The sequence below is a fragment of the Euprymna scolopes genome, chromosome 6 (assembly GCF_053919585.1).
Source record: "Euprymna scolopes isolate OS-2025 chromosome 6, ASM5391958v1, whole genome shotgun sequence".
NCBI classification, from domain to species: domain Eukaryota; kingdom Metazoa; phylum Mollusca; class Cephalopoda; order Sepiida; family Sepiolidae; genus Euprymna; species Euprymna scolopes.
Genome location: NC_136487.1, coordinates 61,481,829 through 61,494,935, shown reverse-complemented (window position 1 = coordinate 61,494,935; position 13,107 = coordinate 61,481,829). Strand labels below are relative to the sequence as shown.

The 13,107-nt window shown below is 33.1% G+C and overlaps 1 protein-coding gene across 8 annotated transcripts in view; it reads left to right on the top strand.

Annotated features, from left to right (window-relative positions):
• The window catches only part of LOC145277655 (dixin-like), a 326,945-nt gene that overhangs the window by 100,134 nt on the left and 213,704 nt on the right, over window positions 1–13,107 (top strand). For 3 of the 8 annotated variants that reach the window (XM_080129267.1, XM_080129266.1, XM_080129274.1), the window contains exon 1: window positions 11,430–12,152. The exons of the other annotated variants lie outside the window; for them this stretch is intronic. In XM_080129267.1, the coding sequence (XP_079985393.1) occupies window positions 12,069–12,152 (84 nt within the window). In that variant the 5' untranslated portion in view covers window positions 11,430–12,068. Of the gene's footprint in view, window positions 1–11,429; window positions 12,153–13,107 lie in introns of those variants that run through there. 8 annotated transcript variants of the gene reach the window in all.

Here is a 13,107-nt window from a genome sequence, read left to right as displayed (position 1 = left end):
CTGGATGCAGAAGTGATTATCGGTTCATGTATTTATAGTGGAATCAAATGTAGTTGTTGCTTGACTCAACATTCGCAATACACCACTGTGCTTGAGCGCCCTTCATGGATCACTAGATTCATTGGAAGGAGTCAGCTCAACCAATTCAGAGCGAATGTCATCACAAGTTCAACATAGCATAAAATGTTAAGTTTATTAAATTTTATAATTTTTTTTATGCATTCTTGGATTTCTTTTGAAGGTTTTGTTGTTTAGTTTTTACAAAAAAAAGTTTGATCATTAACTGCACAAATTGAATGGATACATCTTATTTTAGCTGTGTTCATCTTATATAAATAGAGATTTTGTCTGTCCGTCATTCACAATTTTGAAATGTAGTAAATACAGTCATATTATTTGAATTCTTTGGATTACTATTCTCAATTTTTAGTGTTATTTTCACAACATTTTTACTCACTTTCACAGAAAGATTCGAGAGTTCAATAAAATACACCTGAAGAAAGGCGGAAGTTGCATCAACTGAAACATTGTGAAAATAACACTCAGGACGAGAACAGTAAAAATAAATGATCAGTCCTCATCTCCAAAATTTTGAAATGCAATAAATACATTATGGAATTTGTCTCAGTTCGAAATATCTAATATTTTACTTTTTTTTAGAAATGAAGATTATTGCATTAATAGTAAGTAATAAATTCCTAAAAAGAAAGAAGATACCATGACTTGAAATTGAAAAAAAAAATCTTCAGTATGAAGTTAAATGAATTGACTCATTTGGACGTTCTTATAAATAGAGCTTAAAATATTACCTAAAGAAAATACTTATAGTTTTGAATTTAGATTTATGATTTATGTCATGTCTCAAAACATGAATCAAACATAAGCAATAATAACAAAAAAATTAATGAATGAATGGGCAAACATTATCATTGGTGTTGGAAATTATTTTAATGACCCAAAACAAATTATTTTTATTTAACCATGTGTTGTATGTAGTTCTTTCGCAGTTATATAATTATTCCAGTCTGCCCCCCAAAAAATGTAACTGAAGAGAGAGAAGGTGCATATAGTTGCTAATTCTTTAGATAAGGTCTTTTTTTGTCAGCCAATCATGGTTTAATTTGAAAAAAGCATTTTCGAGTCTCTTATGTTTCAGTTTGAACATTCAAGACTGCAAAGTGACCTAATCTTAGCATACAGCACCATGAACTCTAAAGTCAGATTATGCTTTTATTATGATCTTACTAGTAGGCCACCTGCTATTGCCCGATCATAAAATACGCTAAATATGATATTTTGATTAATGTAGATTTCGTATTTATATATCGTAATGTAGTCATTCGACCTTCACCTGGCAAATTCCATTTCTTTAATTTTCACACTTTTGCACCGATTTTCTCTGGCTAAAATCCAAATATAAACTTTCGCATTGGTTTGAATATCGTATATATTAAGTTTCATGTCTGTAGACCAAAAACCGGCAGAGGAGTTTGGTAAGCAAAATTTTTTAAACAAATATATATATGCATACATAAATATATATATATATATAGAAAAAGGTTTGTGTTTATTATAATCTTTTTATGCAAATATTACGCAAGTATAAATCATGTAGAATATTTGCATGGATATAATTACATTATTATGTAATAGTTAACTAAAGATGATCGTCCTATAAGAAACTAAAAAAAACTAATATGGAATTAATTAAAATGAATGTTTAAAAGAATATGCTGTTGTCGATAAGTTTGGATTTGTTTTGAAATAGTGTTTTCATTACTAAATCCACAAATTGAATGGGTGTATCCTGTTTTAGATGCAGCTAAACATTTCTATAATATGCTTTGTTGGTCAGTTAGTTTGTCACACTTTTAGAAAAGCATTTGTCTGTCACACTTAAGCTCTGTGGTTAAATAATAAATTGTTAATTATTCTGTACATTCATCTAACAATTTTTGTGTTTAAGTCGCCACGCTACTGTGTAAACTCGCAACTCCAAATTCGCCCCTGTCTCTGAAAAAAAATCCCCTTTTTATTCAAACCGACAGCATCTCATTTGCATATGAGGTAATAAAAAATCCAGTTACTTCATAAGACTCACCAGCATATAATTAGATGCAGCAGCCTTTTTTTTTTCTTTTTTAACTCATGTCTAGACCCTACATGCTGCACAAATCAGAGGTTTATATCAATTTTTAACTATTATCATTTGCTTATGGATGGCAACCAGACATTTTATAATAAGTTTGAAGTAGGATTTCATCCCTAAACAATCCAATTAAATAGACAGTGGCAGACATGATCTTTCAGAACCTGGATTGGATGGTGGAACAAATCTTTTTACCTTACAGCTGTCATAAAAGAGCCTGTCTTTTTTGAGTGTGTAGAACTTCAGTGTGAGGAAGAGTAAGTATATATGTTGAAATGAGAGTATTTATATGTATCACATACATATGACTGGTCTGTTAAGAAAGTGGTTTAATGAAAGTTGACAAAATGTTTTAGTGCTCAAAAGGCTAAAATCATTGAGCAATAAAGATCAGTTTTGAAAATGGTGCTGTTGAAGAAAAGCCTACTCCGCGATTAAGGTCCTGTGGTAGCTCCTACCTTGTTACATTGAATACTGTGTTTTCTGCAGAAGTGTACGTGATAAAAATCCAGAGACAGATGTAGTGTTGCGTTGAATACAGTGTCACTAGAGTAAAGTAAACTGCGTGAAAAAGTTTCAGTGATAAACATGTTGTTTCCATCAACAGAGACCGTCCTTCCTTTTTTATTTTAGTTGTTTTTTTTATTATTATTCCTTTATGACACATCTTAAGAATACATGTTCTCATTTCCTTTGTCAACATTCTTAATTGTTTTCAGGTTTCATTTTCCCGCCAAAAACAAAATGGCTTTTGAGAAATTAAATTTTGTAGTAAGTTCCTTATATTTCTTGTTAAATTAGTTCACAAATTGTTTACTATTCACATTAAATAATTCACATGAGTTAGATTTATCATCACTTTCAAGTTAAAAAAAACTGTCTATGAAGCATCACATTCATTAAATGATAAATAATTTCAAAATTGTACATTCACTATATACATTTATGACACGCATAAAGTTATTTCAATCTTCAAATATTTTTATTTTAAATTAGGTGATTTTTTTTTATTTTAATTTTTATTTTGTAAAAAGTAAATTTAAAAGCAAAAGTACAAACATAAGGATTATTTGGATTACTGTTCTCATCTTGAATGTTATTTGCACAATGTGTCAGTCGATGAAATCTCTGACCTTCTCAGGTGTATCTTGTTGAATTCTGGAACTTTTCTGCTGAATTCTGGAACCTGCATGGAATTTTGAATGGAACCATTTATTTAATCCACATGGTGTAGCATGCTCTCGTTTTGTTAGTTTTGACTGGATAGAAGTTCTAAGTAATTCACAATTGTATTTTAGTGTCGCCTGTATTGAAGATTGAACTTTTCGACCTTCAGAAGTGTAACTTACAATTGAATTTTACCTACTTACAGAAACGTTGTAAAAATAACTGATGATGAGAACAGTAATCCAAATAATACAAATAATCCAAATTATCAGTTCTCATATCAAAAATTCAGAAACATAAAACAATGTGTTTAAAATTATTGGTTCTGCATGATTGCATGAATGAAAATCACATTTATAATGTGTATTTTTTATGCTCACTTAAACTTAAATAAATCACAAAACATTCATTGTATAAAAATTCAATCATTCATGAATATTTCATGAAAGTAAATATAAAATTTGCCGTTTTTATGAATGTTTGGAATTATTTTATTTTAATTTTAACCTTGTTAATTTTGTATTCGACGATTTTAATATTTTATTGTGTTATGTATAAAAATGATGAAAAATAAAAAATGAACTAAGCTGATCTGAACATGGGAAAATTGACATTCATACTAAACCAACTTTTTCTACACAGAAGCTTTCCAAGGGAAATAACTTCGCCGTAACTGTTATTTTGTACTTGAATTAGTTTTCTTTTATAAGCTTTTAAAACAGCTTTGATGTTTCGTTTTTCAGTTCCTTAAAACTGTTTTGTATTTTAAGTTATATAATTTTATTTCATTCAATGGTATCATTATTGTAGTGGAGACTTGTACCGCCATAGTATTATAGTCATTTTTACTGTAGATCACAGACACATGTGAAGTAAATCCTGACACACTAATATTGAAATGACGCAAATGCATATGTTACTACTAAAAACTTCCAGATTTCCATGATGCATTAAATATTTTGATTATCTTTAGTTTTTTTTGGGGGGGGTGGAGGGGGGCATTAGTTATTTCAGAAATACTTATATTATGTAATGGACTGGTAACATGATAACATATTATTTTTCTTGTTTGCTGTATCATTCTCATACAAAAGAGCTGCCACAAGAATTGTATAGGTCTGGTAGTGAAGGGTGTTTTTTTCTCTTTTAATTTGCTTTAATTTTAAAACAAAAATTTTATTTGAATTGAAAATTTTTTTAAAAAACTAATTCACCTGAGTAATTTTTAAACTGTTATGAAGAGTTTCTTTTTCGCTGCCTCTCTCATTTTTATTTTCACTTTTCGGATGTCTTGAGATAATTTCAGTTTTGCAGCTTTGTCAATTATGTATGTTAATAGCAAATATATTTCACCAAGAAAGACCATGCACAATTTGCTAAAATCCATAGTGAAACTTGTACTATGGGTCCAACAGGATTCAAACATCGCAATCAGAGTTGTCAGTCTGTGCCAATATTCATTTAACCATGCAAAATATTTATTAGTTGACCATTTTTCATTGGTAAGAGATATCTATGTGATATTTGTTAAAAAGTCCCCTAAAACTGCAGTAATAATTTTAATTTTCATCATTTATATTTGTTATCTTGTTATATCTCTCTATCTCACTATAATTTTGCTTTGTTGTATTCCATATTAAGCATTTTTACACACAATTCATGGATTAAATTGACTTTTTTATTTACAAAATACACAATTTTATTATTGACACGAGTGTAATAGTTATTATTAATACAAAAAAAATTGATATTGAAGAGATAAAAACGTTCTGGATGTCAAAAATTTTCTTTAAAAAATGCAATATTTATAAATAATCGTTTTAATATGTATCTTTTTTACTATTAAATCTTATAAGTTTATAGATGTTAAACACAACAAAAGCAACAAAAAATAAATTAATTGAATAAAAAAAAAAGTGATAATATTTATTTACTAATCAAGGGAAATAACCATGAAAAGATTGTTTAGTTTTCTGAATAATTTTGTAGTTTCCCTTCCAAAATGACAAATGACCGTGATGTCACTTAAACGTCTGCTGTTTTAAAATATTATATTGTTACCACCATACAATAGCTGTAGTTATATTTTGTTATATTTTTTATCGATTTATAAAAAAAAGAATTTCTATTTTATTTTTTAAAATTTTATTGTGAAAATAAAATCAGCTATTTTTATAAATGGATTAGAAATATAACAAAATATAACCCTTTAAAATAGCAGACGATTAATTGATGTCACAATCATTTGACATTTTGGAAGAGAAACTACAAAATTACCGTTTTCTCTCTGAGCAGCCCTATTGGAATTTCCCTAGTAGGAACACCTCTAGAAATAAACTAACACCTTTTCAGAAATAAAATAAAGCATGTGCCAGGTGTTTTATATGAGACCTTATAAAGTGTTTCATATTCTAGCAATAACATTTGCTTCATTTGCAGTAAATTTTCTCATCATCCAACCAATGATTTTATTTGCCTTTGAGACAGCCGACAAAATATATTGATAGATTTAAAATTCATCATTAAAGTTTCCCCCAAGTTACACTCTTTGGGCACTTTTTTTTATTCTCTTGTTAAATTCATATTTAAAATTTATATTATTGTTCCAATATGTAGAATGTTTATAATTTTTCTGTATTAAATTCCAGTTTCCACATATCTTCCAAATTTGGTAAAGTATTGAGATCTGTTATCTTGTGATAATGGTCCAACAATCAATTTAGTATCATCAGAAAATAATTTTGTTATTGATCTTAAATCAATATAAGGTAAATCATTTATATAATAACGGTCCCAATATGGAACTGTGAGGAACACTATGTGATTATGAGTAACTGTTATCAGTCCTTTTACTCTCGGTCTTCTGACAAAAAAATATCTATAATATAAATCTCACCTGTCTGTTTAAATGTATGTTTGTATTCTGCCTAAAACTTCGACATGGGCGATGGATTTTCATGAGATCAGAATCATTTTGAAGCTCAACATTTTGGACGATACTTATTGAAAAATTGGCCAAAACCATAAATTCCTTAATTCCTCAACTGGGCAGTTTTCTACAAGGAGGGGTCGAGTTTTTGCAAGTCATCATATTGGTTGGATTGACTTTGCCTAATTTTAACGTTCCGAACTCCCGGTTACGTCATATAGTAGGGATAAGACGTCAGGTTTTCTTTCATTTTCTTTTTCGTCTTCATGTCAGGGATTTAAGCCTGCCTGCCTACTACAAGTTTTTTTTTTTTTTTTTTTTTTTTTTTTTTTTTTTTTTTTTTTGCTCAAACACCCAAGCAATACCGGCCACCCAGGCTAGTTTACTATATTATTTGAAATAAATATATATATATATATATATATATATATATATATATATATATATATATATATATATAATGTGTGTGTGAAAAGAAATTAAAACTGTAAATTAAAATTTACAATTAAATTTAATCTTCAACAGAATACTCCTGAAAACAATTTTCAAAGTCCTTATTCCACAAAGTTTCAAAGAATGCTATTCTTGCTATTCTTCTCATCAGAGGACAGAAAGAAATTATCAAATTATAATTGGAACTGGTCTAGAATTTGCTGGTTGAGGCATTAAATGAAGCTACAATTTATGATAGTCATGAATTGCAAAATGTTTATGTTCGTTAAAAAACGTGTGCAGAAATGTTTAAAAAAAATTTAGGAAATGTGGAAATATATATATATATATATATATTAGCAGTTAAGCCCGGCTTTGCTCAGGCCCTATGTACTGTTCATAACTTTATGTGCATATATATATATATATATATATATATATATATTAAAAAGTTTGACTCATATCCAGGTAATCTACATTTAAAATTTCAAGTGTTTAGACCTAAAATTGGCGAAAGAGTTTGGTAGAGTCTGCAAAGGTCAATTTTTTCAACTTTGACCTCTTGGTAGAAAAATTTTCGCCCAAAAACTGATTAAAAAGCTTGCTGCATGTCTGAATACTCTTTATGTTTTTGATGTGGGGGATATCCACCCACCCTGGATTGAAATGAATAACTATACCCCAGAATGTGTAGAATGATGAGTTAGCACAGTTCCTTGAAAAAGAAAAGCTATTAGTTATTGTAAGCTGCTTCCTAATAATAATAATAATAATAAATTAATTAAGAAGGAAGTATTTCTCGCCATGAAACTAAATATTCCATATACCACCATGCTAGCCCCGCTCCTCCTCAAAAGCTACTGTTCTGTTCACTCAAATGAGATAGGAGAAATTCTTTAATCCACATGACCCCAAACTTAAGTAGTCGCTCTCTGTGCTTACCTTGTCTCTCTCTCTCTCTCTCTCTCTCTCTCTCTCTCTCTCTCTCTCTCTCTCTCTCTCTTTCTCTCATGCACGCATCCCACTGCAAAGGGTCTGTAAAACTGCTAACTTTAACGTTTTGAAGAAAGTTCTTTGACAAAAATTATGTCTTAGAAACTCGACCAGAAAATTAGGAAACTCATGACGATGCACAATGCACTACACCCAAAGAATGATACTAACCAACTATATGTGAAAAGGAAAGACGGAGGAAGAGGGCTGGTCTCTATATAAGATTTTGTAAATAACAAAAAAAAAAAAATTCGGGAAATACATAATGCAGAACACTGAAAGAATAATTACTGCAGCAAGAGACATGGAAGAAACAAACAAAATAGAAAAAGAGACGAGGAATAAGACTAGGAAGAAAAGTGGGAAGAGAAACAACTACACGGACGATTTATAAAGATTACAAAAGAAGAGACTAATGAAAACATTTGGAAATGGCTACAAAAAGGAAATCTTAAAAGGGAAACTGAATTACTAATAGCAGCTACACAAGATAATGCAATTAGAACCAACCACATCAAAGCAAGAATGGACAAGACACAAGAAAACAGCAAATTCAGACTCTGCGGACAAAGAGATGAAACAATAAACTACATAATAAGTGAAACTAGCGCCAAAAGAATATAAAAACAGACACAATCAAGTGGGGAAGGTGGTACATTAACAAAACAACTGCATCTTGAACACACAGACAAATGGTACAAGTACAAACCGGCAGCAGTATACTGTTGCCATATCTGGGCAGGAGCTGCTAAAAACAGCCTATCCTGCCTTGACAGAGTACAAAATAGACTTCGTGGCTTAGTGGGGGATGCCCTTTTCTCTACCCTGCAACCTCTCTCCCACAGAAGAGACGTTGCGAGCCTATCCTTGTTTTATCGTTATTTCCATGGCAGGTGCTCGTCTGAACTCCAATCTCTGGTCCCCCCTCGCCAATCTTTCGCGAAAAACACCCATCTAGCTGAATCCACTGTAAAAAATTTCACCCACTCTATATCTGTGCCTAAATCAAAATGCGGATTCCATGAACAAAGCTTCTTTCTTGGAACTGCACGCCTGTGGAACTCTGTTCCGTCTGCCTGCTTCCCTCCGGACTACAACTTGGATGTCTTCAAGTCCAATGTTAACAAATTCCTAATGAACTGCCCCCTTAATTAAACACTTCATCAAACCTCTACACTAACGTAATGTACTTGCAATAACCCTTATCCCTGAGTGGTTTCCGGGCTTTGATAAGTGGTGATCACTGTGTAAAAAAAAAAAAAAAAAAAAGTACTGGAAAATGAAAGTTAAAAAATCCTATGGGACATGGATATACAAACGGATAAACCCATCCAAGTAAGAAGACCAGATGTCATAATTGTTAATAAGAAGGAAAGGTCCTGCCAGATTGTAGATTTTGCTGACCTAGCAGACCACAGGATGAAGATTAAGGAGACTGAGAAGTGGACCAAATTCACGGAACTGGCCAGAGAGCTCAAAGGGATCTGGAAGATGAAGAAAGTAAAGATAACATCACTAATAGTAGGATCACTAAGAATAATACTGAAAAACTTTGAAAAGAGAATGGGAGAGATTGGAACTAGAGGGGTGGCTGAGAAAATACAATGAATTTCAATAATGAAAACAGCAGAAATATTAAGGAAAACCCTTGAATGTGGAGACTAACACCACACATAAACTACACATAAATTGGACACAGAAACGGCTACAGATGCAAAACACAAAGGGACATCGCATGGAATCATGAAAACTGAAACTGTATAATTGTAAGATGGTATTTATTTGCTCCCCCACTGAGCAAATTAGGCACAAGGCCGTTTTTAATGTGAGGTAAAAACCAGCTCCCCAAAAAGGGGGCACTCTGGTTACCAAAAATAATAATTGTCCCAGTATAGAGGGTTTCCCCTCCATTGACTGGTACAAATTATCTTAAGTGCAGCATCTGCCGGAACAGATGGTGTTTATTTGCTCCCCCACTGAGCAAATTAGGCACAAGGCCGTTTTTAATGTGAGGTAAAAACCAGCTCCCCTTAAAGTAGGCAAAAAGGGGGCACTCTGGTTACCAAAAATAATAATTGTCCCAGTATAGAGGGTTTTTATTTTTATTTAAATGCTGCCCACATCAGCATTATGTGGCACAAGGCCGGAAAGTGGGAACCCCGCAGGCTCCCCTAAAGGAGGGGCACTCCTGCAATTTTAAAAATTGCCTGAGTAACCCCGTCGGCATTCCCCGGTCGGGGCGCCTCAGGCAGCAAGCAATAAACTTGCCCCACCGGAAAGCCCGGTGGCAAGGCCTGGGAGGGTGGACCTCCTAGGTATTACCCAGGCGGTTCCCAGTATAGAAGGTTTCCCCTCCATTAACTGGTACAAATTATCTTAAGTGCAGCATCTGCCGGAACAGATGGTATTTATTTGCTCCCCCACTGAGCAAATTAGGCACAAGGCCGTTTTTAATGTGAGGTAAAAACCAGCTCCCCTAAAAGGGGTCACTCTGGTTACCAAAAATAATAATTGTCCCAGTATAGAGGGTTTCCCCTCCATTGACTGGTACAAATTATCTTAAGTGCAGCATCTGCCGGAACAGATACTACACTTTGATCTAGGCCCGAGAGCCAAAAACTGTATAATTGTAAGATACCACCCCCACCTTTCCTTTTTGTGAGTGTCACCATAAACAGGTACCATACCAAATAATGAGTCACGGAGGATGGAAAGACCGAGAAGAAAAAGCACTAACCAGACCTCGCTGGATGAGTGCAAAGTGGACTGGGACCTTGGAGAGGCTTATCGCCACCCAAATTCCACTGAAGACCAATGATCGCCGCCAACGAGAAATCAATGGTAAGCAGCTAATGCAAATTCTTTTGCAAAGGTTATCAAAAGAGGTGGAGAGTACTGGAAGTCTGAGGGGACTTTTTGTCACTCAGACTCCAGGGAATACCACAAGTTGTCCTCAAAGAGCAATCTTTGATGACGGCTTGTGTGACTATTTCTAGTGCATACAATAATGATAATAATTGCTAATTATTGGACATTACTGAGACATTTTTTACTAAAACATTTCTCGGTAATTATTATTTAGTCGTAATTTTGATCTCCACATGTCCATCTGCAATCGTGGACACCAGTCGCATGTTTGGCAGGCCTGTATTATGGATTGCTTTGCTTCAAACCTATCTATAAGTAGTCTCAGTTGATGGTACTGGTACACCATTTTGATCCTCGTGGTATTACGTTTATGTTGTTTTTGTTTTCTTCATATGAACATTTTTTTTATTATTACCTAAAGGTTTTGAGATATGCGTCCATGCATATAATAAGCTATGTCGGTCGGTCTGACACTCATTATCAGACTAAACGAACGCATCTTAGAAATGAATAAAAAAAATTTTTTTAATCATTTGGTGCTGCCTGCTGCATTTGGTGTATTATTAAAAAAAAATTTTTTTCTATACTTGTAGCTTACGAACTATGCTGAAATAATAACATTATTTAGAAACCTGTTCTTAACATGGGAAGGGGGCTTTGTTAACTATTTTGTTCTTTTACCTAGCAATTTAATAAACAAAAGATCAGTAAAAATCGTATTTAACTTTAAAACACTATCTAAAAAAAGAAAAAAAGAAAACAATATCACGATTCGCAAAGTACTTTGTTGTTGTCGTTTGTTTATTTTTCTTCCCTTCAGTTAATATCGATCTCCTTCTTCTTCTTCTTCATCATCATCATCATTTTGGGAGTTTTTCTCTTTTTTCCTTCCACGTAGCCGATCCTAAATCTCTAATGGTAGCAACAACAACAATCAACATCATCCACTTCAAATGAAGAAAAGACGCGGGAGGAGGGAGGAGGGTGCTTCTTGAAAGTTAGGAAAACCCTGGGATCTGCAAGTGAATTTGCGAGAGAGGCTTGGCAGGCAGAGACGACGACCGGTATAGTGGGAAAGGTTTTCAGTTTACATGACCTGCAACGCCAGTGATTATTATTTTTTTTGTTTGTCTGTGTGTCTGTGTCGTCACTGGCTGCAGTAAAGGTGCTAGAAAAAAAAAGAAAAAGTAAAGAGAAAAAAGCTGATTTGTTTAGTTGTCATTTCTTTAGTGCCTTGGATTAACAATTATTATATCACACATACTACACCGTATGCACAGATCTCCGCTTCCTCTTTCTCTTCACTAGTACTGCTATCGTTGTCATTGTTAAAAACAACCCCCCCCCCCTTCACACACCGGGCTCTTTCCAGGGCAATAACGCTGTGTGCAGTTCAGTTGCTGTTATTATTACAGATTTGAAACTCTTGTCTTGTTTTCCTGCTGTCCGGAAACAGCTGCGTTGTCCGGTTTCATTTATAACCTTTGGATAAATGGGATACTGTCATTAGTTCTCCGTGTTTTTGAAAAGATGTCCACTCTGGAGGATTCAGATGCCGAGGAAATGTACTTGGATACAAATTTGGCTGATGTCGTCTTTCCCGAGATTCTTCAGGTAATTTAAAAAAAAAAAAAGTAAATCATGAAACGGTTGTCTTAATTACTTCAGACCCCCTACCCACCACGCTGCCCCCGTCAATATCTTTGTCTCGTTTGTGTAACTTAAGTCTACTCCCTCATCCCGTCTTTCCTCACGCTGACCAGTCATCTCTCTCAATCATTATTTACTATTTTATTGTTTTATCGGTGACTCCTTTTAAAGCGTTTATATTTTAAGAGAAAAGGCAAAATATACTCGTTTTATTTATTTATTTATTTATTTATTTATTTAATCACAATTTTTATCTAAGTCATCACCTCTGGGATGACAAGAATAACAATGCCGTCTCTGTTTCTGTAAGTTTACATCACATATATTTTAACGTTTAAAAAAAAAAAAATAAAAAAAGCATGTCTTTAGATGTATCTATCCAATTTGCAAGTTTAGTGATAAAAAAATCCTATTAAAAACTTATGTGTGACAGACCGATGGAGTGCTGTTTCAGACGTAAGCATGAAATACCAAAGAAAATCACATTAAAACAAAAAAATTGTGCCATATCTTACTGCAGTCGGAACCAAGTAAACAACCAGTGTGCAATCATCATGCTCACCTATGTGTGTGAATGCGTGTCTCTCTCTATATATGTACACAAACTGGTTATATGTGTAAGGTATTCTATTTCCAAACTATATTCATTTTTATCTTCAATATCACAGCATCTTGAAATTGAAAGTAAAGTTATATTTATTATTTATCAGTAGGAAAACTCGATGTAGATCGGGATTGCATAAGGATATGTGTGTACTTTTTCCCTATGCTAATAACACCCTATTATTTTCTTTATTTTTACTTCCCTCGTCCCTCGTTCCCATTTTGTCCCTACCCCCAATATAGAAACTGAAATGTTGGAAAATTCTGAATTTGTGGCTTATGCATATGGCTTGAATTTCATTAAAATCGGACATAT